Genomic DNA, 27,723 nt, shown 5'->3' on the forward strand with positions numbered 1-27,723 from the left:
GTGTTCTGATGAAATTTTAATGGGCACATGTTGCCGTTACAACCAGACAGCCTGTTAGAGAGTTCTCATCCTACCAAAAGACACAGACACACTCTTAAGAACAGGAATTTATTTCATACCATTGAAACTTCGAAAGTCATTACTGGCCTTTACTTAAATGGTCTTTTGAGTTATACATAATTTAAAGCGAGGTAGGGACTAGAAAAACAAAACAAAAACCCCAAAGGTAAAATTATCAGTCAACACTAGCTGGCACGTACTTTAAATGCCATTATAAAACTTGCAAATCCACTTTTGGCGAGGGCTCCTGCCTCCTTTAACCTTGTTTTCGTAAGAGTGTTAGAAGGAAAAACAATATGGAACTCTGTTACTCTCAAAATCAAGTTAATCCAACTAAGTTCATTTGTCAGGAGAGGAGTTAAATGCAAGCTATGCTCTCAGTGTTAAAAAAAAAAAAGGGTGTTTTAAATAAGACTTTAAAAAAAAAGAGTTTTAGGTTCTCTAGAGTTTTAGGTTCATTGCTGTTTAGAAAATAGCTTCCTTGGCTCCGTTCACAGTTCTGATGTCTTCCCCATCCAGGGTGTCCACTTGGGAGTCCTGCCCCCCGCGGACAGAGGCCTGGGTACAGGCTGCGCTCGGTCCACCTTCCAGAGCTTCTTGACCTTCACATCTTTGTCTGCGAGACAGACTCCACCGTGGGATACAGGTAAATGTCCTCCGCGTTCTTTTTCTTTTCATCCTCATCAAACTGAGCTTCGATCTCTGCTGGGTTGATGTAAGTATAGAATCGAGCCATGATGGCAAAAATCACGCAGACGACCAGAAGCAACGCAGCAAACAGAATGTACTCGGCCCACTTGGAAGGCAGTGGAGTCGGAGCAAGGAAAAACAAAATGAAACAAGTCATTAATGGACAGGTCGCAGGTACATTTTCCTGCTACTTCTAGGCGGAAAGTGCTTTGCAATTGAGTTGTTAAGGGAAACCGGCAGATAGCCAAACAAGGATAGATTAGCCAGATCTTTTTCTTCCTTTTTCTTCCTTCTTCCTCCCTTTCTTCTTTTGTTGTTGTGCTGGGCACTGAACTCAGAGGCGTTGTACCTCTGAGCTACAGCCCCAGCCCGTTTTATGTTTTGTTTTGAAACAGGGTCTTGTTAGGTTGCTGGGAGTCTCACTATATTGCCGAGGTTATCCTCAAACCTGTGAACGTCCTGTCTCAGCTTCCTATGGACCGGGATTACAGGTGTGCACCACCATGCCCAGCTGGCCAGTTTTTGTTGTTGTTGATTTTTTTTTTTTTTTTTTTTTGGTGCTAGAGATTGGATCTAGGGCCATTCTACCCACAGCTTGATTTTTTTATTCTTTATTTTGAAACAGGGTCCCACTAAGTTGTAGAGGGCCTCACTAAGTATCTGAGGCTGGCCACGAGCCTGGATCCTCCTGTCTCAGCCTCCCAAGTACTGAGATTATGAGCATGCACCACCACGCCCGGCTGGCCAGCTTTTTTTGAATGCCCAAGAAACAGAAAACATTTTTCTAACAGCTTGGGAGGGGAGTGCAGTAGCACAAGACTTTGAGAAGATGAGGCAAAAAAATTCTAAAATACTCAATCTTTACTATATGGCTGGTGCCTGATGGCCGGGACCAAGAAAACACCGCACAGTGTCCCTAAGGGAAAAGAATATGCTAAATTCTGCCAGGACAAGACCCCCATGTTATCCCTTGGCAACACCTTGAGCTCACCAACATCCAGGATTAGTTACAACCAGACGGGACCCAACGCCAGAAATAATGAAACTTCTGTTGGTACAGACGCCCGTGAGGTCGACCTTGTGTGCCTCTGTGCTGCGGGGATGCAGCAGGAAGTCTCTCATTTTAATTTTGCTGGAAAGATGACCGCCATCTTGACAGTGGCTTTAACTCCAGGTATTATGAAAGCTCCTAGACACTGTGCCTAGTTTAGGGCTACGAAGCTGTAGTCACTGCAGCTAGGAAAGCTGTTTCCTTTGATGGTAAACCATCGTCTGGGATATGTACTTCAACTCAGTCTCATTATTTTGGTTGTCAGTTTCCAGCTGTGTGTCACCAAGTAGAAATAAGAATTAGCATGCTATCGGGTGTGGTGGCCCACACTTGTGATGCGAGTACTTGGGAGGCAGCGACAGGAGGACCTCAGGTTGGAGGCCAGCCTCAGCAACTTAGCGAGGCCCTCGGCAACTTAATGAGACCCTGTTTCAAAATAAAAAAAAAAAAATCGGGCGTGGTGGCGCACGCTTGTAATCCTAGCATTCGGGAGGCTGGGACAGGAGGATCACAGACAGCCTCAGCTACTCAGTGAGGCCTTTGCAACTCAGTGAGACCCTGTTTCAAAATAAAGAATAAAAAATAGGGCTGGGTGTGTAGCTCAGAGGTAGAATGCTCCTGGGTTCCATCTCCAGTACAACAACAACAACAAAATAATCGGGCTAGAGGTGTAGCTAAGAGGTAGAATGTCCCTGGGTTCCATCCCCATGACTGCAAATAAATAAATAAATATATAGATAGGTAGATAGAAAGATAAATAAATAAATAAAAATAAATAAAAATAGGGCTTGGGTTGGGGCTCAGAGGTAGAATGTCCCTGGGTTTAATCCTCAGTACAAAAATAAATAAATAAATAAATAATAAATAAATAACCAACACACACACACACACACACACACACACACACACACACACACACTGCCACGAGGCTATCCAGCCAGTGTGGAAATTGGATCCAAGTGGCCATGCGTTTCCAGATGGTAAGGGAGGGTGTGATGGCCATTAACCAATAAGACAGAAGGACAAGCAATCTCCACTCCATACCTGTTCACTGAACTGGCCTGCGCCCGCTACGATAAGAACGATGATGTTGCCGAAAGCCACTGTCAGCAGCCATCCTGCTTGCAGCACCGACTTCATGTTGGAGGGAGCCTGTGGGGAGCAAAGTGCGTGGGCACCTGGGCCTCAGAGCATCGCCCGCTGAGCGCACCGAGCAGTCTGCCCTACAGGTGCACAGCAGAGCCCTCCCTCTGCTCTAGCTAGAGAATCCCCCATCCTCCGCCCTCCACACACTTGCCAAGTGGTCCTCTCTGTGATCTACAGGTGAACGCAGCCATTTCTGAGCAAAGCCACCCTGGCTCCCCCCAACCCGCCCAGTGGGGCTGCTCTCCGAGCCACAAGCTTGCTCTCCTGGGCCTCCCTCCCGCGGCACCAAACTCCCTCCTCAAACTGTTGTCATCTGGAGTAGGGTCACCTCCCTGGTGAGACCATGGGGTCAAATAGAAAGGGATTACTCAGCTCTAGCACCGTCCGTACTGCAAAAGGAAGACATTACGGGCGGTGAGCTACAAGGGCTCTAAACGCAGTTTTGACAGAATAGTCAGAAATTCAATTCAAGTATCAATAAAATCTGCCTTATTGGTCTCATATACTTAAAAGCAATTATTTTAAACTGTTTCTTCAATCTAGACCTTTTTGGTGTGTTTACTGGGAGCTAGAGAAAGGCTCCAATGGAACCTCGAGGACAAAGGCCTTAGATGAGGACCTTTATGACCAGATGGTCCCATTTGGTTGTTGCAAAATGTAGGATTTGCTACCAGGACCCCGGCGGCTGTCACTAAGACAGTTTTTCCTACTTAGGATCCTAATTTTTAGCATGATTATGATATTATAGACATGCATATATAAATATCTGCAAAGCTGACAGCATAGTATTCTCTCATTCAATAAAGACCTAGTTGATCTCAAAGACCTTTCCTGTGGAAGCTATGATACCATGCTGCTTTCTAGAATCCTCTGAAACCACAAACGCATGGCTCTCCCATCCCAGCGGCATTTTCTGAAGGCGGGGGACAGCAGAGGGGTAGCAGAAGCCATGAATGAAAAACCTGGGAATAGGAGAACTCCAGTCCTGTGACCGAGAAGACGACCTCTCCGCAGGTGAGGAGGAAGTACTGGGGGATTTGCAGGGCTATGTTAACGGTGTTGGGTGGAATATCTTCAAATTCTACCACACTGGGGCAGCCATCGGCCTAAACCATGAAGGCAAAAGTGGGAAACTGAAATTGAAGTCCAGATAGCTTTCAGAGTAACAGTTGTTCAAACAGGCAAAATGAGTTTGACCTTCTAGAGTTGCAGCAAGCAATTTATCAAGTAAGGATACATTTTATTTTACTTTATTTTATCTTTTTATTTGCGGGTCTGGGGATCAAACTCAGGGGCATTCAACCTCAGAGCTACACCCCCTGCCCTATATTTTTATTCTTTATTTTGAAACCGGGTCTCACTGAGTTGCAGAGGGCCTCACTAAGTAGCTGAGGCTGTCCGAGAACCGCGATCCTCCAGTCTCAGCCTCCCCAATGCTGGGATTACAAGCGTGCGCCACCACGCCCAGCTTATTTTATCTTTTTTTGCGGGTTTGGGGGTTGAACCCAGAAGCATTTGACCTCCAAGCTACACCCCCTGCCCAATTTTTTATTCTTTATTTTGAAACAGGGTCTCACTGAGTTGCGGAGGGCCTAAGTAGCTGAGGCTGTCCGCGAATCGTGATCCTCCCGTCTCAGTCTCCCAAATGCTGGGATGACAAGCGTGTGCCACCACGCCCGGCGAGGATGCATTTTAAACATAGGTATGCAACATTGCCCTTTATGATGGTACTGGAGATCGAACCCAGGAGCATTCTACCTCTCAGCTACATTCCCATCCCTAGTTTATTTATTTTTGTTTTGAAGCAGGTTCTCACGAGGTCTCTGAGGCTCTTGGGAAGTTGCTGAGGCCGGCCTGGAGCCTGTGATCCTCCTGTCTCAGCCTCCCCAGAACTGGGATTGCAGACGTGCATCACCATGCCTGGCTAACACTGGCTTTTGTACTTGGGATGGAATGGCCTTGGTGGAAGTTGAAAATAAGTTCCCTAGTGGTTTACTCTTAAAGAGACAGTAGTTTGGAAGCCAGGTTTGTTTACAAACTGCCACCCCTTGTGAGCTATAATTCCTTAAGTTTATGTTAATAGCTTTTATAGGGCTGAGCATGGTGGTGCACACCTGCAAGCCCAGCTACTTTGGAGGCTAAGGCAGGAGGATCACAAGTCCAAGCCCAGCCTGAACAACTTAGTGAGACCCTGTCTCAAAATAAAATAAAAAGGCTGTGGATGTAGCTCAGAGCATCGCCGAGCATTTGAAAGGCTCCGGGTTCATTCCACTGCACTGTAAAAAGAAAAAAAAAAGTTTATAAGGAAGAAAGGGTTGTTAACATGAACTTTTAGTCAATGGAATCCAATCTGCTGAATTTTATTCTAAGGGCTAAATCAATGATAAGTTAATAAATTAACAGGTTAATAATTCTAAGCCCATTTACACCACAGATCCTAATGTTCCTCTAGTTAAAATATATGTCATAAGCATGCGGATTTGTGTTGGTAAAGTCTGAGTAGCCAGGTGTGGTGGCATATGCCCGGAATCCCAGTATTTGGGGGGCTGACACAGAAGGATCACAGGTTCCAGGCCCGCCGCGGCAACTTAGCAAGACCTTCAACAGTGAGATCCTGTTTCAAAATAAAACAAATAAAATAGGGTTGGGGTTATGGCTCAGAGGTAGACTGCCCCCGGGGGATTCAATCCCTAGTACCAAGAAAAAGAAGTTTAAGTAGAACTGCGCTGATGGTACGAGTCACTAACCTCTCTTTGGATGGCATAAGTAAAAGCGCTACCAAACTCAAGTTGGGAAGAGTCAAAGGTTCGTCTACACCCTTCTGAAATCTCTGTTGAGTTTATTGTGAAGCTGTGTCTATTAAAAGAGAAAATAGTGCAGGTTAACATTCTCGCTGTGAAAGGCTTCTCTGTGTTTTTTAAGAAAAAACACATCCTTGGATGTTGGACGGAAGTGTCCTACCTGCCAGAAGAGAAAAACTGGTAACTGCTGGCGTTGTGACTGGTGATGCCCTCGTACACTGTCCCGCTCATGCTGACGTCGATTGTCTCGTTAAAAGTATTCACAAACCTGGAACAGAAAACTGCGTGTCCGGAAACTCAACCAGGGGTGATTTACTCCAGGTCACAGGATGTGACCCCGCACTGGGCCATGTTCCTTTTTCTCTTTTCAAGGAATTTAGATGCTTAGAGAAAGTTCCTGGAGTCCAAGGTAGGAGGGGAAGCACTAGGTTTGAGCTAGGTAGCACTAGGTTTGCCCTGGCTCGGTACTCATTAGAACAACCCTACGGTGTTTGGACGTGGAGGTACTGTTCTAATTAGGTACTCTGTACTTCCTAGTTGACTGATATTTGGGGATGTTAAGTAGGAAGGGAGAGTGGCGCTAATTCCTTCTCTCTAGAAGGTAGCCGCGCCTTTGTGGCCCTTGCTTTGGAAGCTTTAAAGAAATAAAGGACCAGAAGCAGAAGTTGCGTAGTATGTAGGACATTCCCTGCCGACGGCTTCATCTGAGGGCGAGGAGTTGGCCATTTCTTTTGCCTCCAGGAGCCTGGGACAGGACTGCAGGGGAAGACTCGGGCAACCCGGTACAAAAACAGTCTGAAAGGATGCCCTCAGCTACGGAGACCTGTGTGGCTCTGCAGGCAGTGACCAGCGCCCGGCTGGAGAGCAGCAAAGGCTGGGAGACCGCGACCAGCCCGGGTCCTCGGTCCCAGGGCTCGGCAAGTGCCCGTGCGAGGTGTCTGCCTCCTGGGACTGCAGGGGAGTGAGCAGCAAGGGGGATGACGAGAGATCGCGTCCTTAGGTGTTCTGGGCCGGGCCAGCCCCTGCCATTCCTGTGCTACTCTAGAAGCGAGGAGGGTGCTGCCCGAGTCAGACTAGGTGATTCTTCATAACTGAATGATGGTTGATAGCAGATTATTCAATTTATTTTATTTATTTGTTTTTTGGTACTGGGGATTGAACTCCCAGGGGCATTCTACCTCTGAGCTACATGCCCAGCCCTATTTTTTATTCTTTTTTTTTTTTTTTTTTGATGGTACTGGGGTTCCTGGAAGCCCTTCTACCTCCAGGCTACACTCCCAGACCTATTTTTACATTTTTATTTGGAAACAGGGTCTCCTAAGCCAGCGCGTGGCTGGCTTCGAACCTGTGCGATCCTCCCGTCTCTGTCTCCCAAGCGCGGGGATTACAAGCGTGCGCCACCATGCCCGGCTTATTCTTTATTTTGAAACAGGATCTCACTAAGTGGTGGAGGGCCTCACTAAGTAGCCCAGGCTGGTTGGGATCCTTTGATCCTCCTGTCTCAGCCTCCGAAGTATTGAGATTATAAGCATGTGCCACCATGCCTGGCTAGATTATCCAGTTTAGAGAACAAAAAGTTAATAAAGGCATACATCTGCGTGCGGAAAAAAACAGTTCAACCTTTATCTTCTTAAAGTACACAGCCGAGCCGGGTGTGGTGGTGCACGCTTGTAATTCCAGCCCTTAGGAGGCTGAGACAGGAAGATCGCACAGGTTTGAAGCCAGCATCAGCTACTGAGTGAGGCTCTTGGCAACTTAGTGAGACCCTGTTTCCAAAAAGTATAAAAAAAATAGGTCTGGGAGGATAGCCTGGAGGTAGAAAAGCCCCTGGGTTCCACCCCAGTACCACCAAAATAATAATAATAATAATAATAATAATAATAATAATAATAATAATAATATACACGGCCAAGGCTCATCAGCTTAGTGGAACATATGGCAGTTTGTATACACCATTCTATTTTATTTATTTGTGGTACTGGAAATTGAACTCAGAGGCATTCTACCTCTGAGCTATACCTCCAGACTGATTTTATTTCTTATTCAGAAACAGGGTCTCACTAGGTTGCTGAGAGCCTCACCAAATTGCTGAGGCGATCCTTGAAACTGCTATCCTCCAGGTTCAGCCTCCCAAATACTAGGATTACAAGCATGTACTACCACCCCAGATTATATACCTAATTATTATTTTTTTGGTGGTACTGAGGGATTGAATTTATGGGGATTCCACCTCTAAGGTACATCCCCCAGACCTCCTCCTCCTCCTCCTCCTCCTCCTCCTCCTCCTCCTCCTCCTCCTCCTCCTCCTCCTCCTCCTCTTCTTCTTCTTCTTCTTCTTCTTCTTCTTCTTCTTCTTCTTCTTCTTCTTCTTCTTCTTCTTCTTCTTCTTCTTTTTGCAGTACTGGATGGAACCCAGGGGCATTCTACCTCCAAGCTACATTCCCAGCCTGAATTTTTTATTCTTTACTTTAAAACAGAGTCTTACTAAGTTGCAGAGGGCCTCACTAAGTAGCTGAAGCTGGCCACGAACCCTGATCCTCCTGTCTCAGCCTCCTAAGTACTGGGATTACAAGTGTGTACCACCACCACGCCCGGCATATTTTCATTTATTTTTTTATTTTGAAACAGAGTCTCTCTAAGTTGCAGAGGGCCTCACTAAATAGCTGGGGCTTGCTGTGAACCTGTGATCCTCCTGTCTCAGCCTCTCTATATATAATTTAAAAGAATACCATATTCATAAATAGTGGGCTCATGTTCAAGCTATTTTTAAAATATGATCAAAGCTGGGTGTGGTGGTGCATCCTTGTAATCCCAGCATTCGGGAGGCTGAGACCAGAGGATCGTGGTCCACAGACAGCCTCAGTTACTTAGTGAGGCCCTCCACAACTTAGTGAGACCCTGTTTCAAAATAAAGAATAAACTAATAGGGCAGGGGCTGTAGTTCAGAGGTTGAATGTCCCTGGGTTCCATCCCCAGAACCCCCCCCCCCCACACACACACAAAATCTATGATCAAAGTTTAAAGATTACAGGTTTAAAGATTACCCTAGAGAAACTTCATACATATGGACAAAGGAATAGATAAGACTGTGGATTGTGGCATTGTTTGGAAAAATGAAAATAACCTGCAGTGTATCCAAGCAACAGACTACTCTACTGTGATAAAGGGAATGGCTAAGAGATGCATACAGCAGTATGGCTAAATATTAACATAATCTCCTAAGCCAGGCGTGGTGGTGCACTCTTGTAATCCCCGTGCTTGGGAGGCTGAGACAGGAGGATGGCATGGGTTCAAAGCCAGCCTCAGCTACTTAGTGAAGCTCTCAGCAACTTAGTGAGACCCTGTTTCCAAATAAAATATAAAAATAGGTCTGGGAGTATAGCCTGGAGGTAGAAAAGCCCCTGGGTTCCACCCCCAGTACCACACACACAAAAATCATAATATATTTATAATATCTATAATAGCCAGGCGTGGAGGCGCATGCTTGTAATCCCCATGCTTGGGAGGCGGAGACAGGAGGATGGCGCAGGTTCAAAGTCAGCCTCGCTGGTTTAAGAGACCCTGTTTCCAAATAAAATATAAAATAGGTCTGGGAGAGTAGCCCAGAGGTAGAAGGGTTCCGTCCCCAGTACCACCAAAAATAAAATCTATAATATTTCAGAATAACATATCCATAGGACAAAAATTTTTATATCATACTATGTTTAGATACCAAGCAATATTTTGTTTATGTATACATAAATATATGGCAATAGTTAACATTAAAATAGGCACAAGAAAGCTCAGTATCAAATTCTCAACTAATTTATTTATTTATTTGGTGGTACTGGGGTTCCTGGAAGCCCTTCTACCTCCGGGCTACACTCCCAGACCTATTTTTACATTTTTATTTGGAAACAGGGTCTCCTAGGCCAGCGCGCGTGGCTGGCTTCGAACCTGCGCGATCCTCCTGTCTCTGCCTCCCAAGTGCGGGGATGACAAGCGTGCGCCACCACGCCCGGCCTCAACTAATTTTTGACCGAAGTATTGTTACTTTATTTAAAAGTGTTTTGCTAGCTGGATGTCGGGCACATGCCTGTAATCTCAGTACTTGGGAGGCTAAGACAGGAGGGTCGCAGATTTGAAGACAGCCTCAGCAAGTAGTGAGACTTGGCTTTAATTTATATATTAGTCAGAAAGCTGATATCCAAGCTGGGTGTGGTAGCACATGCTTATAATCCCGGCATTTGGGAGGCTGAGACAGGAGGATCGTGGTTCGCAGGCAGCCTCAGCTACCTAGTGAGGGCCTTTGCAATTCAGTGAGACCCTGTTTCAAAATAAAGAATAAAAATAGGGCTGGAGGCGTAGCTCAGAGGTAGAATGCCCCTGGGTTCTATCCCCAGTATTGTAGAAAAAAAAAGAATTTGGATGTCCAAAAATTCTTGAAGTTGTCTTCACTATCGTTATTTTCTGATACTAATTTTCTAGAACTCCTATTCTCTAAATTTAGTGTCTGTAGGGCATTACTAAAGTAATAAAACCTTTGATCTATTAAAAAATTGACAGTTAATAGAAAAAATCATTTCTGATTTATCTTTTACCACATGATCGGTAGTGGTGGTAAGATATTACTAATCTCATGTGTCTCATCCTCGCCAAGATTTTTCATCAAAGACAATTTTTTAAAAAAGCCTTTATAGTAGCAGAACAAGAAAGATGCCACAATCTAAATTTCCCCAAGTTTCCAAAAATTGCAAACATTCCTGAAGAAATCTAAGGAATGGATACCACAATCTGAAACAAAACTGAAAGCCCAGAGCTGCGTCTAGCTCAGAATCACATGTGAAGCTCAGGAGAGCACCAGCTGAGCATCGGCAGCGGGCCTGCCAGGGCACCTGTGTGCGTGTACATGTGGGTAGGACGGGGGACCACAGGGCCGAAAGAATGTGTGCGTCGGAGACAAGGTCCTCCAAGAAATAAAAAATAAGGCTGGGGGTGTAGCTAGGACATAGAATGTCTCTAAGTTCAATCCCTAGTACTGTACTGCAAAAGAAAAGAAAAGAAAAGAAAAGAAAAGAAAAGAAAAGAAAGAAAGAAAGAAAGAAAGAGAGGGAGGGAGGGAGGGAGAGAGAGAGAGAAAGAGAGAGAGAGAGAGAGAGAGAGAGAGAGAGAGAGAGAGAGACGGAGGGAGGGAGGGAGAAGGAGGGAGGGAAAAGGAGGGAGGGGGAGAGAGAGGGGGAGAGAGAGAAAGAGAGGGAAGGAGGGAAGGAAGGAGGGAGGAAGGAAGGAAAGAAGGAAGGAAGGGAGGGAGAGAGGGAGGGAGGGAAGAAGGGAAGGAGGAAGGAAAGAAGAAAGGAAGGGAGGGAGGGAGGGAGGGAGAGAGGGAGAAGGAGGGAGGGAGGGAGGGAGGGAGGGGGAGAGAGAGAAAGAAAGAGAGAGGGAAGGAGGGAAGGAGGGAGGGAGGAAGGGAGGGAGGGAGAGAGGGAGGGAGAGAAGAAGGGAAGGAGGAAGGAAAGAAGGAAGGGAGGGAGGGAAGAAGGAAGGGGAAGGAAGAAAATGAGGCTATTAGGGTGGGCTTATTGGCATGCATAGAGGGAAGACCATGTGAAGACACAGAAGCCCGCCATCTTCAAGCCAAGGAGATCAGCCTCAGAAGAAGCCAGTCCCACTGCCACCTTGATCTTGGGTTTCCAGCCAGAGGAACAGTTAGAACATAAATGTCTGCATCAATAAGCCACGCGGTTGTTGGCACTGTGTCATGGCAGCCCTAGAAAACTCATACAGAAGAAAATAAAAGAAAGAAGGAACAAAACATTGAAAGGGGCTCATGCTGGCAAGATGAATAAAATTATAGATACACTTTTTTTTGGTGGTACTGGGGTGGAACCCAGGGACTTTTCTACCTCCGGGCTATACTCCCAGACCTATTTTATATTTTATTTGGAAACAGGGTCTCACTAAGTTGCTGAGAGCCTCACTAAGTAGCTGAGGCTGGCTTCAAACCTGTGCGATCCTCCTGTCTCAGCCTCCCAAGCGCAGGGGTTACAAGCGTGCGCCACCACACCTGGCTAGATAACACTTTTAATTTAGTTACACTGCAGAGAAATTTGGGAATGCCAAAGAGAAGGAAGATAACAAACACCTGATGAGAAATTAAAATCAATCACAAAGAAGCCATAGAGGTTGGCCTCTTAAACTGTGGGAGAAATTGGCATCCAAACAGTGAACCAGCTGTGAGAAAAGAAAGTGAGTGAACGGGGAGGGCTTTGCCCCTTCCTTTCCAACCCAGACGCTTTCACTACTCTCTCCTGTCCCCTTGCTCTGGCATCCAGGACATTGGGCAGTTTCCCTTGTTCCTGATCTCAGGGGAGAGAACTTGGACTTCCACCACGATACAACTTGACTTGAGTTTTCTGTCGATGATTTTTTTAAGAGTAAGAAAGTTCTCTTCTAGTCACAGAGGTTTTTTTTTTTAATCATGAATGGATCGTGAATTTCATCCAATATTTTCCTGTATCGATTGATAAGATGACATGGATTTTTCCTCTTTAGTTTATTAATATGATTGATTATGTTGACTCATTCTTTAAAGAGGACTGAGCCAGCCTTACATTCTTTGGGGAAGCCGGGTACTCTGTTTTGAATCCTTGTTACAGCTGGGCTTTACTAAGGGTATGCATTACTTTCATCAGAAGCTGACAGAAGTTAAGTTTATAGAAATATCCATACCTGATCCCATTTTCTCCTTTGTCTGGCTTCATGGTAAGCCCATCCATTACCTGAAAGAGAGCACAGTATAATAAAAACGCCTTTCCAATCCCTAATTTCTTACAGTAAGTTCATATTAACCTTCTAGGCTTTGAGGAGAGCGATGCTGACCCTTATTCTAGAAGCATAGGGCATACTGATCACATTTGGAGGGCTTTGTTTCTTCAGCCTGCACGTCCTTCAGGCAATGTGAGCCATTTATTTATTTATTTATTTATTTATTTATTTATTTATTTATTTATGGTGCTGGGGGTGAACCCTGGGGGCATTTTACCTCCAAGCTACACCACCAGCTCCATTTTATTTTTTATTTTGAAACAGGGTCTCACTAAGTTACTGAGCCTGGCCTCAAACCTGCAATCCTCCTGTCTCAGCCTCCCAAGTACCGGGATTCAAACGTGTCACCACGCCCCGCTTCTTTTATATTTTTAATTACTATTAACCCTTCCCATTCACCAAACTTTTACTGAAAGTCAGATGACTTGTGTTTCTGAAGAAGGCAGGAATTGAGGACTAGCTACTACACTACCACAAACATAAAAGAGTCACACAATAAAAAGCCACGTGTCCGATGTCAGAAATACAGACGGCTGCGGGGGTCACCTACTCACCACGCGGTACTGACTGGGTGTCCACACCAGAAGGGTGTAGCGCTCGCCCTGCTCAAAGTAGTCTGGAGTCACTGTCGAGTATGGGAATCCAGCCGAGGAAATGTTTATGCTTGTCAGTGCGTTTACGTCGAAAGTCCTATAGTTATTTGACTATAGATGGGTAGAGAGGAGTCAGAGTTAATACCACCGTCTTGTTCTGCACTGTGCGTTCGAATGTTGTAACAGAACATGATTTGACATTTTTCTTCTTATGTATTTACTTATTTGCCTGTTTATTTCTGGTGCGTTGCAATCACACATCTTGCTGCAGTTCAGGGTGATGGAGGCACGCCTGCACACAGCACTGCGCCTGCGTCCAGTTCCCGCCCGGCCCTCTCCCTCCCCGCCTGCCAGTGCTCAGCACCATGGTTGGTTTCGGTAGGTCTGTGTAGGTGCATCGAGCTGTCTCCCTCGGGTCTTCCTCCCCTCCCGTCTCCTCATTAGGTCCCCTCCTTTACTCCACTAAGGCCTCTCCTCCTTGGTCTGGAGTCCCTCCTGAGACCCAGTCTCTCCCTAGCATCTGTATCCAAGGAAGAACATCTTAGCATCTGTATCCAAGGAAGAACATCTGACCTTTCATCTTTGTGATTGATTAGTATCACTTAGCGTAATATTCCCCAGTTCCATCCATGTCCCTGCAAACTGAGTACTGCTGTGTGGCCAAGTGAATTTCCATTGTGCACATACCCCATAATATTCCAAGTTTCCAAGTTCATCTTCATACACATCAAAGGTGCCTTATAGGGGCGCCTGTTATTGCCTTAGCCGCCCTGCCCTGTCTTCTTGGTCTCTGCCACGGCATTGTGAATATCACCAGAGAGACTCGACTTTCCACCAAGCATTTTACTTTCAATGCATTTGGTAAAATGCCGGTCTTGTTTTATGGAGGTAAATCCTGTGGGTATTATTTCTCATAAACAGCATCAGAAGAAGAGCAAGAGCCCTGGTGGAGGACAAAACGGAACTGCCCCAAGCAGCAGGAGTCAGACTTCTTTAACTTGAGGGTTACCAGTTTGGCAAGGTCTAAGGATCTGACCGCAGCTACTCCCAGATCTCCGGGGTAGACCAGGGGTCAGAACTATTAAAGCTTTCTAGGTGATTCCAGTATGGACTCAAGGTTGGGAACCATTAGTCTAGAACAGTGCCCACCCAGAGCAGGGTTTTCTGACCTTGGCACCAGAGACACATAGGCCAGATGATTCTTTATCCTAGAGGGCTGTGTGTCAGTGTGCCTGGCTTCTATGTAGGGAATGTCACAAGCACACTCCTGGTTGCAATGACAAAAAGTATCTCCAATGGTTGCCAAACACTTCCTTGGGACACAACCACCCCCCCTTCCTAGAACCACCGTGCCTTCCCTGCTGTTGGGAGTGTGGTTTCCTGGAGGAACAGCCCTGGTTTCACCTGAGAGCTGGTGGTGATGCGGCATTTCAGACCTGCTGATTAAGAATCCGCATCCTCACAAGCTCCCAGGTGATTTGCACTCACAGGGAAGCAGTAGGCAGGCTGGTCTAGAGTAGTGTCAACAGGATATGGAGAAATGTAGACATTTCACTCCTGGGCCAGTCTTGGGGTTATACAGGGACAAAGAAACAGCATCTCCAAATCCTATCATTATTAGTGCCCTGAGGATTGAACCCAGAAGCATTCTACCTCCAGGCTGCATCCCCAGCCTGATTTTATTTCTTATTTGGAGACAGGGTTTCAGTAGCTTTATTGCTGAGGCTGGCTTTGAACCTGCAACCTTCCTGTTTCAGCCTCCCAAGTACTGGGATTATAAGCATGTACCACCATGCCCAGCTCCAGATTCTACTATAACCAGGTCAGAAGATGCAAAAGAAGATGGCACCTCCTTCTACTTACTTGAGACATTGGTTCAAGTGTCTCTGTCCCTCCAGGAAAAGATATAGTCATTCTGTCATTTCCTATATTCAAGACTTTAATTTGGACTTCATTTCCTCGAGGGAAGACTGGAAGAGTTTTCTGAGCAGAAGAAAAGTGACAGCGAGGTTGTTAGCGTGACACCGAGGATCCTCTTCACCCCAGCCCTCCGGCCATCAAGAGCCGTGTTGTCTGAGACCCCAAACACTCCTACTAAGGCCTGCTTACCTCATGGAAACAGAGACAGGGAGATGTATAAGGAACCTGGGAGTGTCCAGAAAGGCTGCTCTGGTCCTTAGCTAGGCGCCTCCAGGTGCACAGGCCCTGGGGTATGAAGCCTGCATCTGCGGGGGTCGGAGTAGCTATAGCCTATGAACATCTCCCCTGCCCGGAGAGAAGAGCATCACTGCTCTTCCCGGCCCCAGTGTTCTCCTCTGCATTTCTGGAAGTTTCCTCCTCAGCCCGGACAGTCAGTGCTCCAGGCATCCTTACAAAGGCTTTGTGCCCTCGCGCCTCTACACCCAAGCTCAGAGCTGTCTTGTCTCTTACAGCTACACCCTCCCAAAAGCAGGGCCGCCCAAGCCATCTCTGTCTCCATTAGCCCATTTCCCACAAAGCTAGTCTAGCGGGTGCACGACTGCCCAGAGCGGAGCTGTTCACAACAGCCAAGAGGCGTGTGGGTGGGATGCGTCTCCCTCTCCCCACCCTCTCATTTTATCTTTCTCTCCCTTGACCTTTCTCTTTTCATGATTTTTCTGCTTGTTTGTTTGTTTGTTTGCTTGTGGTAGTGGAGTTTGAATCTTGGATCAAACTCATACCACCAGTCCTTTATTAATTAATTTATATTAATTATTTTTTGTGGTACTGGGAATTGAGCTCAAGGGCATTCACCTTTGAGCTACGCCCCCAGCCTTATTTTATTTTTATTTTGAAACAGGGTCTTGCTAGGTTGATGAGAGTCTCACTAATGCTGAGGCTTTCCTTGAACCTGTGATCCTCCTATCTCAGCCTCCCAAATGCTGGGGTTACAAGTGTGTGCCATCATGCCCAGCTTAACAACTGCTACGACTACTACTACTATGTTGTCATTGTCTTCTTCTTCCTCTTCTTCCTTCTTTCTCCTTCTTTTCCTTCTCCTCCTCCTCCTTCTCCTCCTCCTCCTCCTCCTCCTCCTCCTCCTCCTCTTCCTCCTCCTCCTTCTCCTCCTCCTCCTCCTCCTCCTCCTCCTCCTCCTCCTTCTCCTCCTCTTCATTTTTTTTAATGTATGGTACCGGGGATTGAATCCAGGGCATTCTACTTCTGAGGTATGCCCCCAGCTCTTTTTTATTCCTCATTTTGAAACAGGATCTCACTAGGTTGCTGAGTCAACTTCTTTAAATTAAAAAAAATTGTGGTAAATAGGCATAACTATATTTACCATCTTAACCTTTTTTTTTTTTTTTACAGTACTGGGGATGGAAATCAGGGGCATTTTACTTCTAGGCTACACCCCCAGCCTTATTTTTTATTCTTTATTTTAAAACAGGGTCTCACTGAGTTGCAAAGGGCCTCATTAAATAGCTGAGGCTGGCCGCGAACCATGATCCTCCTGTTCTGGCTCCCAAATGCTGAGATTTCAAGCGTGTGTTACCACGCCCAGCCATCTTATCCATTTTTAAGCATACAGTTTGGTGTCATGAAGTACACTCCTATTGTTGAGCAACAATAGCCCCAACAACGGGCGTTTTTCCATCAAAAAGACAATTTCCACATTTTTTGGTGGTACTGGGGTTCCTGGAAGCCCTTCTACTTCCGGGCTACACTCCAAGACCCATTTTATATTTTTTATTTGGAAACAGGGTCTCTTAAGCCAGCGCGGCTGGCTTTGAACCTGCGTGATCCTCCTGTCTCCGCCTCCCAAGCGTGGGGATTACAAGCGTGCGCCACCACGCCCGGAAATTTCCACATTTTTGAAGTTTTCCTTGTTTGTTTGCCAGATTTTCTAGGATTTCAGATGGCAAAAGAACAAATTCCACAAGCCTGCCTCCCATCATGAGAACTGTGTTATGAGCGGAAGCTATTTATGTAGTGAAGCCTAGCCGTTCCATCGCATCCCTAGCTGCACCCCGCAGTGGTAAGAATCCACGGTGTTTATGGAGTGAAAGGGGCTGTGGGCAGGAAGAGACCTTGGGGTCCTGGAGAGAGGAGGACAGAGATGGACACCTGAGCCCACCAGGAAAGGGCCCTGGCCACGCGAGGGAGAACTCACGTCAATTTCCACTTGTACGATTGCAGCCGCTACGAAGGCCATGGAAGCCAGGAACATTCCAACTGTCATCCTCCTCAAGGAGCTGATGGGGCAAGAAGAAGGTGATGTTCAGAGTCCTATGCAGAGGATCGAAGGGTCTGTCGCAAAGGAAGCACCGCACCTGCCACCCGCAGCACACCAGCTTCCCCGCGTAGAAGCGTGAGCCGGGCAGCACCGCTCCCTGAGTTATTCAAAACCGAGGCTAAGGAAGGAAGATGAGATACAGCTTCTCATCTGCATCATTTATTATTTAGTTAGTTATTTATTTTTATTTTTTTGTGGTGCTAGGGTGGAACCCAGAGGCTTTCTACCTCCGGGCTCTACTCCCAGACCTATTTTATAATTTATTTGGAAACAGGGTCTCACTAAGTTGCCGAGAGCCTTGCTAAGCAGCTGAGGCTGGCTTCGAACCTGCGCGATCCTCCTGTCTCAGCCTCCCAAGCGCGGGGATTACAAGCGTGCGCCACCACGCCCAGCATCATCTGCATTTTTATATTTGGTATAAACTGTAGTTCAGGTGATACTTGGGATTACAGCTAATATTTTTTTTCTTTTTTTTAATTTTAATTTAATTTTATTTATTGAAAAATATTTTATTAGCACACTGTATTTATACATCATAATGGGGTAAAAAAAACTTGTGCATACATAGATGTACAGCTAACATTCTTATTTTTATCGTTTACATACATAAGAGAGTTTTAGAGGCTCTTTTCGGCTGCTAATGGTGTGGGTTTTTTTGTTTTGTTTTGTTTTGTTTTTTGTGATACTGGAGATTGAGCCCAGGGGCATGCTACCTCTGAGTTACACCCCCAGCCCTTTTATTATTTTTTATTTTTTTGTTTAGAAACAGGGTCTTACAAAGTTGCTGAGGGCCTCACTAATTTGTCGAGGCTGACCACCAACCTGCAGTTCTCCTGTCTCAGCCTCCCAAGTAGTGGGGTTCTAGGTGTGTGCCACCATGCCTGGCTGAGTTTTTGTTTTAAGACATTTTTAGGAACATCTGCATACAAACATTTCTCTAATTCATTGTTTTCACTTTGTGAGGGTTGGTACTGGGAATCGAACCCAGGGGCTTTCTACCTCTGAACTACACTCCCAGCCCTTTTTGACTTGAAATAGAGTTCTGCTAAATTGCTGAGGGACTTGCTAAGTTGCCGAGGCTGGCCTTGAACCTGCAATCCTCCCGTCTCAGCCTCCCAAGTACTGGAATTACAGGCGTGTGCCACTGCATTAGGCTGTAATTCATTTTTTTAAAACTCCACCATCAAGGTGGTGTGGTGGCCGGGGCACCCTTCCCTGAGCCACTAGAAGCAGAGAGAGAGACACCTCCATCAGCCCAAAGCAACCAGGCACCTACGTGAAATTGAAACATTTTGAGATCAGGGGGTACACCACAGCATCCATGATGGGGACCAGGATAACAATCAAGACAGAGTTCGCCGTCTGCAGAGAAGAAGAGGAGACGTCAGTGCGGCGTCAGGGGCGACTTGGGTTCTGAAAGCAACTTCAGGGTTTCTTCTTACCTGCATCTGATCCGGCTGAATCTCGATACTTCCCTAAAAAGAGGGGGCAGAGGGGGGAGATCTCATTAAAGAAAAGTCATAGAAAGAAAAGAAAAAGAAGACCAAGGGCCTAAGACAGAGAAGAGTCGTGACCCGGGAAGGTAAAGGTCATGATGTCCACACTTACGATTTTGCCATTCATGGTCGTGGCCTGCAGGGTCCACCGGGAGCCCTTAAACAAGAACACATTGGTCAGGTCAGTGGAGAGCGAGGCTTTTCAAAGTCTTACAAGTCAGTGTGGAGTCTTTTGAAAATCAAGATTGAGGTCTGAAATATTTGGGGATTTGAAGCTGTTTCGAAGAGCCGGTGGGCTCCCAGCTCTAAGGTACGGTGTCCTGGTAGGGGACGCGGCCAGAGCACAGCTCTGGCGTGGACCTTCCTCAGGGGACACCAGAGCGCCCCGCCGAGGCCGCTGGGAGGCCGACACCGCCGGCCGGAGCAGCCCTGTGCACTGGGCTAGTCACTGCCATCGGGTCCGGGACATTTTGGCCACTGAGAACTGGTTTTGACAGTGTAGGGGGCCCGGAGGGTCCTCTCTCAAGAGAGTGATGAGTAGGAATGAAGGCAGCCTAGTTAGAGTCAACCTATTTCATAATAAAAGGTGACCCTATGTGATGATTTCTTGGAAAATGTAAACGTTTCAGTACGAATCTCAGTCACACCGGGAGGACATCGCAGTCGGGAAATCTGTCCCCATTTTAGTTCTTAACATATCAAACACTTGTGCAGAGCTTTACGACCATCTCTGTTTTGGCCCTCACACCTTTCAGTGGGTGATTATGACCTGTTGAAAGGGCCTAAGAGTTTTTGCCTATTTATTTAGTTACTGGAGATTGGACTCAGGGGCTTTCTATCTCAAAGCTATACCTCCAGCCCTACTTTATTTTTTTATTTTGAAACAGGGTCTTACTAAGTTGCTGAGGCTGAGTCCTGTCTCAGCCTCCCAAGTAGGGAGATGACAGGCATGCGTCTCCATGCTCAGCTTGGGGCTGAGAGTTCTGACCTGAGTCGCCCGGCTACAGGGCGACAAGTACCAGCGTTGATTCCAGTAAGCTCCTATTCAACACATAGCACTGCACCCTTCTCTTTATTAGACACGCAAACCCTCATATTTACAAATAAAGGGATTAATAGGCACGCTCAAATTTTTCCAAGAGGTGGTTTGCCCTTACAACAACCCTTCCTGTACAACAAAACACATGTGCTCACAATTTCTTAAAGAAACAGCACCTTGCCACTTTGGCTACTGAGCATTCAGCACTGAGTCACCTGAAGCCACCGAGCAAGGCTCCAGGGTGCGGCTCAGGGACGTGATCGAGACCAAAGCACGAGGCCTGTCTGGCCTGGTTGGGTGCCTGCTCAGAGTAGGGACTAGAGCCCGGTCAATTCACATTGCTGAGTGGTACGTCTGGCCCAAGCATTCCATTTCAATTAGTTAATTAATTAATTAATGATACTAAGGGTATCCTACCACTGAACTACACTCCCAGCCCGATTTTATTTCTTTAATTTTGAAACAAGGTCTCACTAAGTTGCAGAGAGCCTCATGAGGTTACCAGGGCTGGTTGCGAATCTGCGATCCTCCTGTCTCAGCCTCCCAAGTACTGGGATTACAAGCGTGCGCCCCCCTGGCCAAGCATTCCATTCGAAAGTGGAAGAAAGCAGGCCCCTCTCCGTTATATATTCCATAATCAAACGCAACACGTCTTTTGACCATGCTGGGTCAACAAACTCTTTTTTTTTTCTTTCTGTTTTACTGGGGGTTGAACCAAAGAGCGTTCTACCATAAATTACACCCCTAGCCCTTTTTATTTTTATTTTTTTGAAACAGGCTCTCAGTTACCCAGACTGGCCTGAAACTTGACATCCTTCTATCTCAACCTCCCAAGTACTGGGATTATAGGCCTGCGCCACTGTGCCCAGCAAGAAAATAAACTCCCTGCCCTCACACTTGATAAGCAAGAGTGACGGGTGCTCTGCTCTCTCTCCCCCAAGGCGACTTACTTAATCATATCTCACCGTTTTTTTTAAATTGTTTTTCAAAAGAAACGTGGGTAGGGGCTTCTAGAACAAAAAGAAAACTTAAAAACTCAACTCAATGTGATCTAACAAATAAAGCAGAAAGAAGAAACTGGAAGAGCACCTTTATCTTAGGAGCCATGAGTTCTAAGTCTGGCTCCGTGCAGGCGGAACCTGCAGTGTGTCTGCTGACCGAAGAGGCGCACGTGTGCGTTACCTGCTGATCAAACAGGGCCCAGAACATGGGCAGCGGGATGAACAGGAACATGACCCGCGTCACCATCTTGATCTGAGTAATGAGCCGCTCCTGCGGGGAGGGAGGAATCAGAGCGGCTGCGTGGGGGGCATCTGCATTTAGGAACAAGCTGGGAGATGACTCATTGTCACCGCCACCACCGCCACCACCGCCACCACGGGTTTCTTTAGAAAATTTCTAATCTATAGAAAATATGAGTGAATGCATATTTTAGGAGGAAATTGCTCCAATCTGCCAAATGTAAATTCCACCAAATGTGAATCCTATTGCTGCTACCATCACCCCTTAACTTTTCTATATTCAAACACAAATTACGTGATCATGATTATATAAAATTAAAGGTAGATAAAGCTATGAAATGATAATATTGCTTCCAGAGAAAGCAACTTGTTGAGCAAGTTCTCTCTCTCTTTTTCTTTCTCTCTCTGTTAACTAAGTACTGAACCCAGGGATTTTCTACTTCTAAGTTATACCCTAGCACTTTTTATTTTTTATTTTGACTCAGGATCTCCATAAGACATGGAGGCTGGCCTCAGACCTTTGATCCTCCTGTCTTAGCCTCCCACGTACTGGGATTACTGGTGGCATCAACATTCCTGGCTTCAAGCTGTGTTGTTGTTTTCTGAAAGCACTTAGTCTATTGAACACATTATGAAAGCGCAGAGGGCTACAGTCGCTGACTGTACCCAGGGAGCCTCAGCACCCGCATCGTGAGTGCTGGACGCTGCGCGTGGAGGAGCAGGGACTGCCGAGGAGGCTTCACTCACGTCGTATTTCTCCTTCGCCCAGTCCAGCCAGTGCTCTCTCTTGGGAAATTCCTTACTCCGATGCTTGAACCTGTTCTTGATGGAAAACTAAGGAAGGAAGAGAAATCAGATTTGAGAAGAGAGCCAACACATTCCAAATAAACCCCCTTTAATGGAAAATGTGAGTAAAGCAAAAGGGAACATTGTATAGACTACCATAATGAGCCCTGAAAGGCATACCTGGGTGTGTGTGTGTGTGTGTGTGTGTGTGTGTGTTACTGGGGATGGAACCCTGGGGCATTTGACCTTGGAGCTACACCCCCAGCCCTATTTTTATTCTTTATTTTGAAACCGGGTCTCACTGAGTTGCAGAGGGCCTCACTAAGTAGCTGAGGCTGTCCGCGAACTGGGATCCTCCGGTCTCAGCCTCCCGAATGCTGGGATTACAAGCGTGCGCCACCACACCTGGCTGGTTGTTAAATCTTTATGAAAATATACGGCCTAGGTTTAGATTTCATAAGGTTTGTGTTTTAAAAGTTGGACTTCCGTATTATGTTGTTCCAAAAATATTAAAAGCTTTCTAAAAACTGTGTTGAACATCATTTTAACAGTGAGAATTCGCTACACAAAAAAATATATTTTTATTTTATTTTCATATATATATATATGTATATATGAAAATAAAGTTAGGGCTGGAGATGTAGTTCAGTGGTAGAGTACTTGTCTAGCATGTGCAAGGTCCTGGGTTCAATTCCCAGCACATACAAAAGGTTAGAGTTGAGCATATTATTTATTTATTTATTTATTCATTTATTTATTTATTTTTGTGGTTCTGGGGATTGAACCCAGGCACATACTACCTCTTAGCTATACCCTTAGAGCCCTTTATTTTTTATGTTGAAACAAGGCCTCATGAGGTTGCTCAGAGCCTCACTAAGTTGCTGAGGCTGGTTTCAAACCTGCAACCCTCCTGTCTCAGCCTCCGAAGTACCAGGATTACAGGTGTGCGCCACCACGCCTGGTTGAATTTATTATAATAGAGGATAACACTGATCAGAAAAATATGCTGACCCGTCCATCATAAAGTGACAGGCTACTAAGACTCTGCCAGTGTTGTCTAGGAGAGGTCTTCAGGAAAAGCGAAGTGGTGGTGCACGCTTGTCATCCCAGCACTCAGGAGGCTGAGCCTGGAGGATCGCGGTGACAGCCTCAGCTACTTAGTTAGGCCCTCTGCAATTCAGTGAGACCCTGTTTCAAAATAAAGAATCAAATGTCCCTGGGTTTCATCCTTAGTAACACACACACACACACACACACACACACACACACACACACACACGAATAAATATAACATAGCACATTTTTCCCCAGAGTGATATGTTCACTAAAAATATGTTCATTAAAAATAAAAGTATAGAGCCGGGTGTGGTGGTGCACACCTGTAATCCCTGCGCTTGGGAGGCTGAGACAGGAGGATCGCACAGGTTCGAAGCCAGCCTCAGCTTAGTGAGGCTATTAGCAACTTTGTGAGACCCTGTTTCCAAATAAAATATAAAAATGGGTCTGGGAGTATAGCCCGGAGGTGGAAAGCCCCTGAGTTCCACCCCCAGTACCACCAAAAAGAATAAATAAATAAAAGGATAAGCTGGGCACGGTGGCGCACGCTTGTAATCCTGGCACTCGGGAGGCTGAGACCAGAGGATCGCGATTCGCAGATAGCCTCAGCTACTTAGTGAGGCCCTCTGCAACTCAATGAGACCCGGTTTCAAAATAAAGATTAAAAAATAGGGTAGGGGGTGTAGCTCAGAGGTCAAATGCCCCTGGGTTCCATCCCCAGACCCGCAAAAAAAATAAAATAAATAAATAAATAAAAATAAAAGTATACAGCCGGGCGTGGTGGTGCACGCTTGTAATCCTCACACTTGGGAGGCGAAGCCAGCTTCTCTGGCTTAAGAGACTCTGTTTCCAAATAAAAAACATAAAAATAGGTCTGGGAGTCTAGCCCGGAGGTAGAAGGGTTTCCAGAAACCCTCAGTACCACCCCCCCCAAAAAAAAAGAAAAAGAAAAGAAAAGTATACAAAGGGAAAATTTGATTCCATTGTCTGAAGGTTCTCCTCTCCACACTGCTTTCCTGTGTGTGAACATATCTCTATGCACACGTCTTATGCAGATGAAGGGATCTGAATTCTGCAAGTTCATAAAAAAATTTTTTCCCAGGTCTGGGGATGGAACCCAGAGGCATTTGACCCCCTAGCTACATCCCCTGCCCTACTTTTTATTCTTTATTTTGAAACAGGGTCTCACTGAGTTGCAGAGGCCTCACTAAGTAGCTGAGGCTGTCTGTGAACCGGGATCCTCCAGTCTCAGCCTCCCGAATGCTGGGATGACAAGCGTGCGCCACCACGCCCGGCTTACCAAATGTTCTTTGTAAACAAGACTAAATATGTTTTCTTTTAAAGTCTTCTTTTTTTTTTTTTTAATCTGGGTATGGTAGCACATGCTTGTAATCCCAGTACTTGGAGGCTGAGATAAAAGGATTGCAGGTTTGCAGCCAGCCTCAGCAACCTTATGAGGCCGTCTGCAACTCAGTGAGACTGTTTCAAAAATATCTTAAAAACAAAATAAAATAGGGCCAGGGGCGTAGCTCAGAGGTAGAATAACTCTAGGTTCAATCCCCAGTACCACAATTAATAAGTAAATAGATACAGCTAATCCCTGCGCTTGGGAGGCTGAGGCAGGAGGATCGCCCAGGTTCGAAGCCAGCCTCAGCTACTGAGTGAGGCTCTCGGCAACTTAGTGAGACCCTGTTTCCAAATAAAATATAAAATAGGTCTGGGAGCATAGCCCGGAGGTAGAAAGCCCCTGGGTTCTACCCGCAATACTACTAAATAAATAAATAAATAAATAATAAATGTTTTGCCATCTGTGTGTGAGAAAGACACAGATGCAGACACACACACACACACACACACACTGGAGATTGAGCCCAGGGACATTGTGCTCCTGAGCTATTCCCCGAGCCAATTTTATTTCTTATTTTGAAATAATGGTCACATTAAGTTGCTAAGGCTGGCCTCGAACCTGTGATTCTATTTGAGCCTCCCAGGTGCTGGGATTACAGGCACGTGCCACCATGCCTGGCTACCTTATTATTATTATTATTATTTTGAATATTATTTTTAAGTGGTGCATTGTAGTCATACATCTTAATGGGATAAGAGACTTGTGGAGACACACCTGCACACATCACCCATTAGCCCTCACCTGATCCCACTCCGCTACGTCCCCGTCCCTCCTTCCAGTGCTCTAGTGATTGACTTTGGTATGTTTAAGTACAGCGTGAGCTTTAGAGAGTTCCCGCCCCCATCCCTCAGTCAGGTGCCTTATTTGCTCCTCTAAAGGCTCTCCTTCTTCATCTAGAGTTCCTCCTGTTACCTATTTCTCCCTAGCTTTCGCATATTAGGAAAAACATCCGATTTCTTATTTTTTGTGACTGACTAATCTCACTTAGCATAATATCCTCCAGTTCCATCCATTTCCCTGTAAATAATGTAATTGTGTTTTTCTTTATGGCTGAGTAAAATTCCATTGTGTACATATCCCATAGTTTTGTAATCCATTCATCTGTTGATGGACATCTTGGCTGTTTCTATTACTATTATTATTATTATTATTATTATTATTATTATTATTATTATTATTATTGGTGGTACTGGGGGTGGAACCCAGAGGCTTTCTACCTCCGGGCTATATTCCCAGACCCATTTTTATATTTTATTTGGAAACAGGGTCTCACTAAGTTGCTGAGAGCCTCACTAAGTAGCTGAGGCTGGCTTCGAACCCGTGCGATCCTCCTGTCTCAGCCTCCCAAGCGCCGGGATTACAAGCGGGCACCACCACGCCCGGCATTATTATTATTATTTTTTTTTTTTTTTTTTTGAAACACAGTCTCGTTAAGTTGCTGAGGGCCTTGCTAAGTTGACGAGGCTGGCCTCACACCTGCTATCCTCCTGTCTCAGCCTCCTAAGTAAGTGAGATTACAGCTGTGCACTATTATGACCAGCTTAAAAATTATTCTCTTGTCCTTATTCCTGAAAGTAGCATTACAGACCCTGAGGGCAGAGGGTCTGAGTCTTCTTGTTTCCCATTGCTAAACTAAGTCTCTACTTTAAAGTAAAACTTATCAAAATAGTTAAGAACACTAGAAATGTGCTTAAGGAAAGTCAAAGCTTAATGGAATTTTAACTTCAAGGAGTTAGCAGGTCCAGGGATGGGCAGAGTCACTGAGCGAGAGCTGAATACTTACAGCAATGCACTTGACCACCTTCCCCATGATGTTGCCCTGCGGCTGGAACTTCTTGTACATCCCACTACCGACGACAAACACAACTAGATCGGGCAGAAGAAGACAGTCAACGAGGCATTTACCAAGGACTCCTGTGGCCCGAGCGATGACGGTTTTTTTTTTTTTTTTTTTTTTGCTTGCTTGCTTTTAAGTTGAAATCTTGTTTGGAATCAACTGGATGACATTTAGAGTGGGTTTGCTCATTCACCTCACAGTTAATAAAATGCTCTGGACTCTAACAATCACAAAGGGCTCCGAGCGATGCTGTGATTGAGCCCTAATACACAAACGCTAAAGCCCAATCCTGATAAGCCTCCGAGCACGCGGGCCGGCCGGTGGACGCCCTGTGCAGCCAGCTACGCACGAGTCCAGTCCATTCTAAGTGAGGCAAAGGGATCAACTGCCTTCATATGCGGATTCATGCACCGTTCTACAGAGGCAACTAACGTGGCTCTAATTTTCTGGTTGCAATGGCAAGAGAAATTCTCTCATTATTATTATTTTTTTTTAATGTTGAGGAAAAAAAGAAATGAATCTGTTGCAACTTCTACTTAATCACCTGTGGCAGATTTTTTTCTTCTGTGTTCACTGCACAGAGGCACAGCAACAGTGGATCCCACCTATGGTAGTTTTATGAAATTTGGAAATGGCCTATGAAGGAGACTGTTTTTCCGTAGATTTTTTTTTTTTTTTTAGCAAAATGCACATTGTAAAAATAGCTTAGAAAAAAAGCATTTTTGTAAGAGACACTGAAGACAGTCTTTCTACTAGGATGATTTCTGATTATCTAATACCATAATTTGATCGCTAAGAAACACTAGTGGATCACCTAAATTCTGCTCATTTTCCCAAGTAAGATTTTGTCAGGTGCTAACTCTCAAGCATAGCTCAAGTACTGTAACTATTGAGGCTCTTTATGGCTGATAAAGAAGATGTCCACTGTATTCTTGCCCGTAGCCAACCTTCTTCAGTACATGGATGGTGACGATGTCCAGTAGATTAAGCTTATATTTTATTTTGCCAACTAATATTCTAATTTATAAGTTTTTGAGAAACTGAAGCCTAACTCAAGCATAGAAGTTTCTGTTGATGTATAGGCTTTGGTTTGTTCTCAGTTCTTCAAAAAATAAAAAATAAGCCGGGCGTGGTGGCGCATGCTTGTAATCCCAGCTTTTGGGAGGCTGAGACAGGAGGATCACGGTTTGCAGACAGCCTCAGCTACTTTAGCGAGGCCCTTGGCAACTCAGTGAGACCCTGTATTAAAAATAAAAAAGAGCTGGGCGTGGTGGCTCACGCTTGTAATCCCAGCACTTGGGAGGCGGAGACAGGAGGATCACACAGGTTTGAAGCCAGCCTCTGCTGTTTTAAGAGACCCTGTTTCCAAATAAAAAGTATAAAATAGGTCTGGGGGGATAGCCCAGAGGTAGAAGGCCCCTGGGTTCCATCCTCAGTACCACCAAAAAAAAAAAATAAAAAAA

General features: G+C 45.6%; 1 protein-coding gene across 1 annotated transcript in view; it reads right to left on the reverse strand.

The window, feature by feature from the left end:
- Positions 1-664: 664 nt before the first annotated feature.
- The window catches only part of SLC15A1 (solute carrier family 15 member 1), a gene marked incomplete at both ends in the record, with an annotated part of 45,725 nt that continues 18,666 nt past the window's right edge, over positions 665-27,723 (reverse strand). The window contains 15 exons of the mRNA XM_080689496.1: positions 665-856; positions 2,846-2,953; positions 3,910-4,053; positions 5,695-5,803; positions 5,909-6,016; positions 12,457-12,506; positions 13,107-13,256; positions 15,009-15,128; positions 17,275-17,356; positions 18,674-18,759; positions 18,840-18,872; positions 19,006-19,050; positions 21,115-21,204; positions 21,921-22,007; positions 26,207-26,289. Of these exons, the coding sequence (XP_080545622.1) occupies positions 665-856; positions 2,846-2,953; positions 3,910-4,053; positions 5,695-5,803; positions 5,909-6,016; positions 12,457-12,506; positions 13,107-13,256; positions 15,009-15,128; positions 17,275-17,356; positions 18,674-18,759; positions 18,840-18,872; positions 19,006-19,050; positions 21,115-21,204; positions 21,921-22,007; positions 26,207-26,289 (1,487 nt within the window). The remainder of the gene's footprint in view (positions 857-2,845; positions 2,954-3,909; positions 4,054-5,694; positions 5,804-5,908; positions 6,017-12,456; positions 12,507-13,106; positions 13,257-15,008; positions 15,129-17,274; positions 17,357-18,673; positions 18,760-18,839; positions 18,873-19,005; positions 19,051-21,114; positions 21,205-21,920; positions 22,008-26,206; positions 26,290-27,723) is intronic.

Source organism: Muscardinus avellanarius (genome assembly GCF_963383645.1).
Source record: "Muscardinus avellanarius genome assembly, chromosome: 2".
In the NCBI taxonomy this organism is placed as follows: domain Eukaryota; kingdom Metazoa; phylum Chordata; class Mammalia; order Rodentia; family Gliridae; genus Muscardinus; species Muscardinus avellanarius.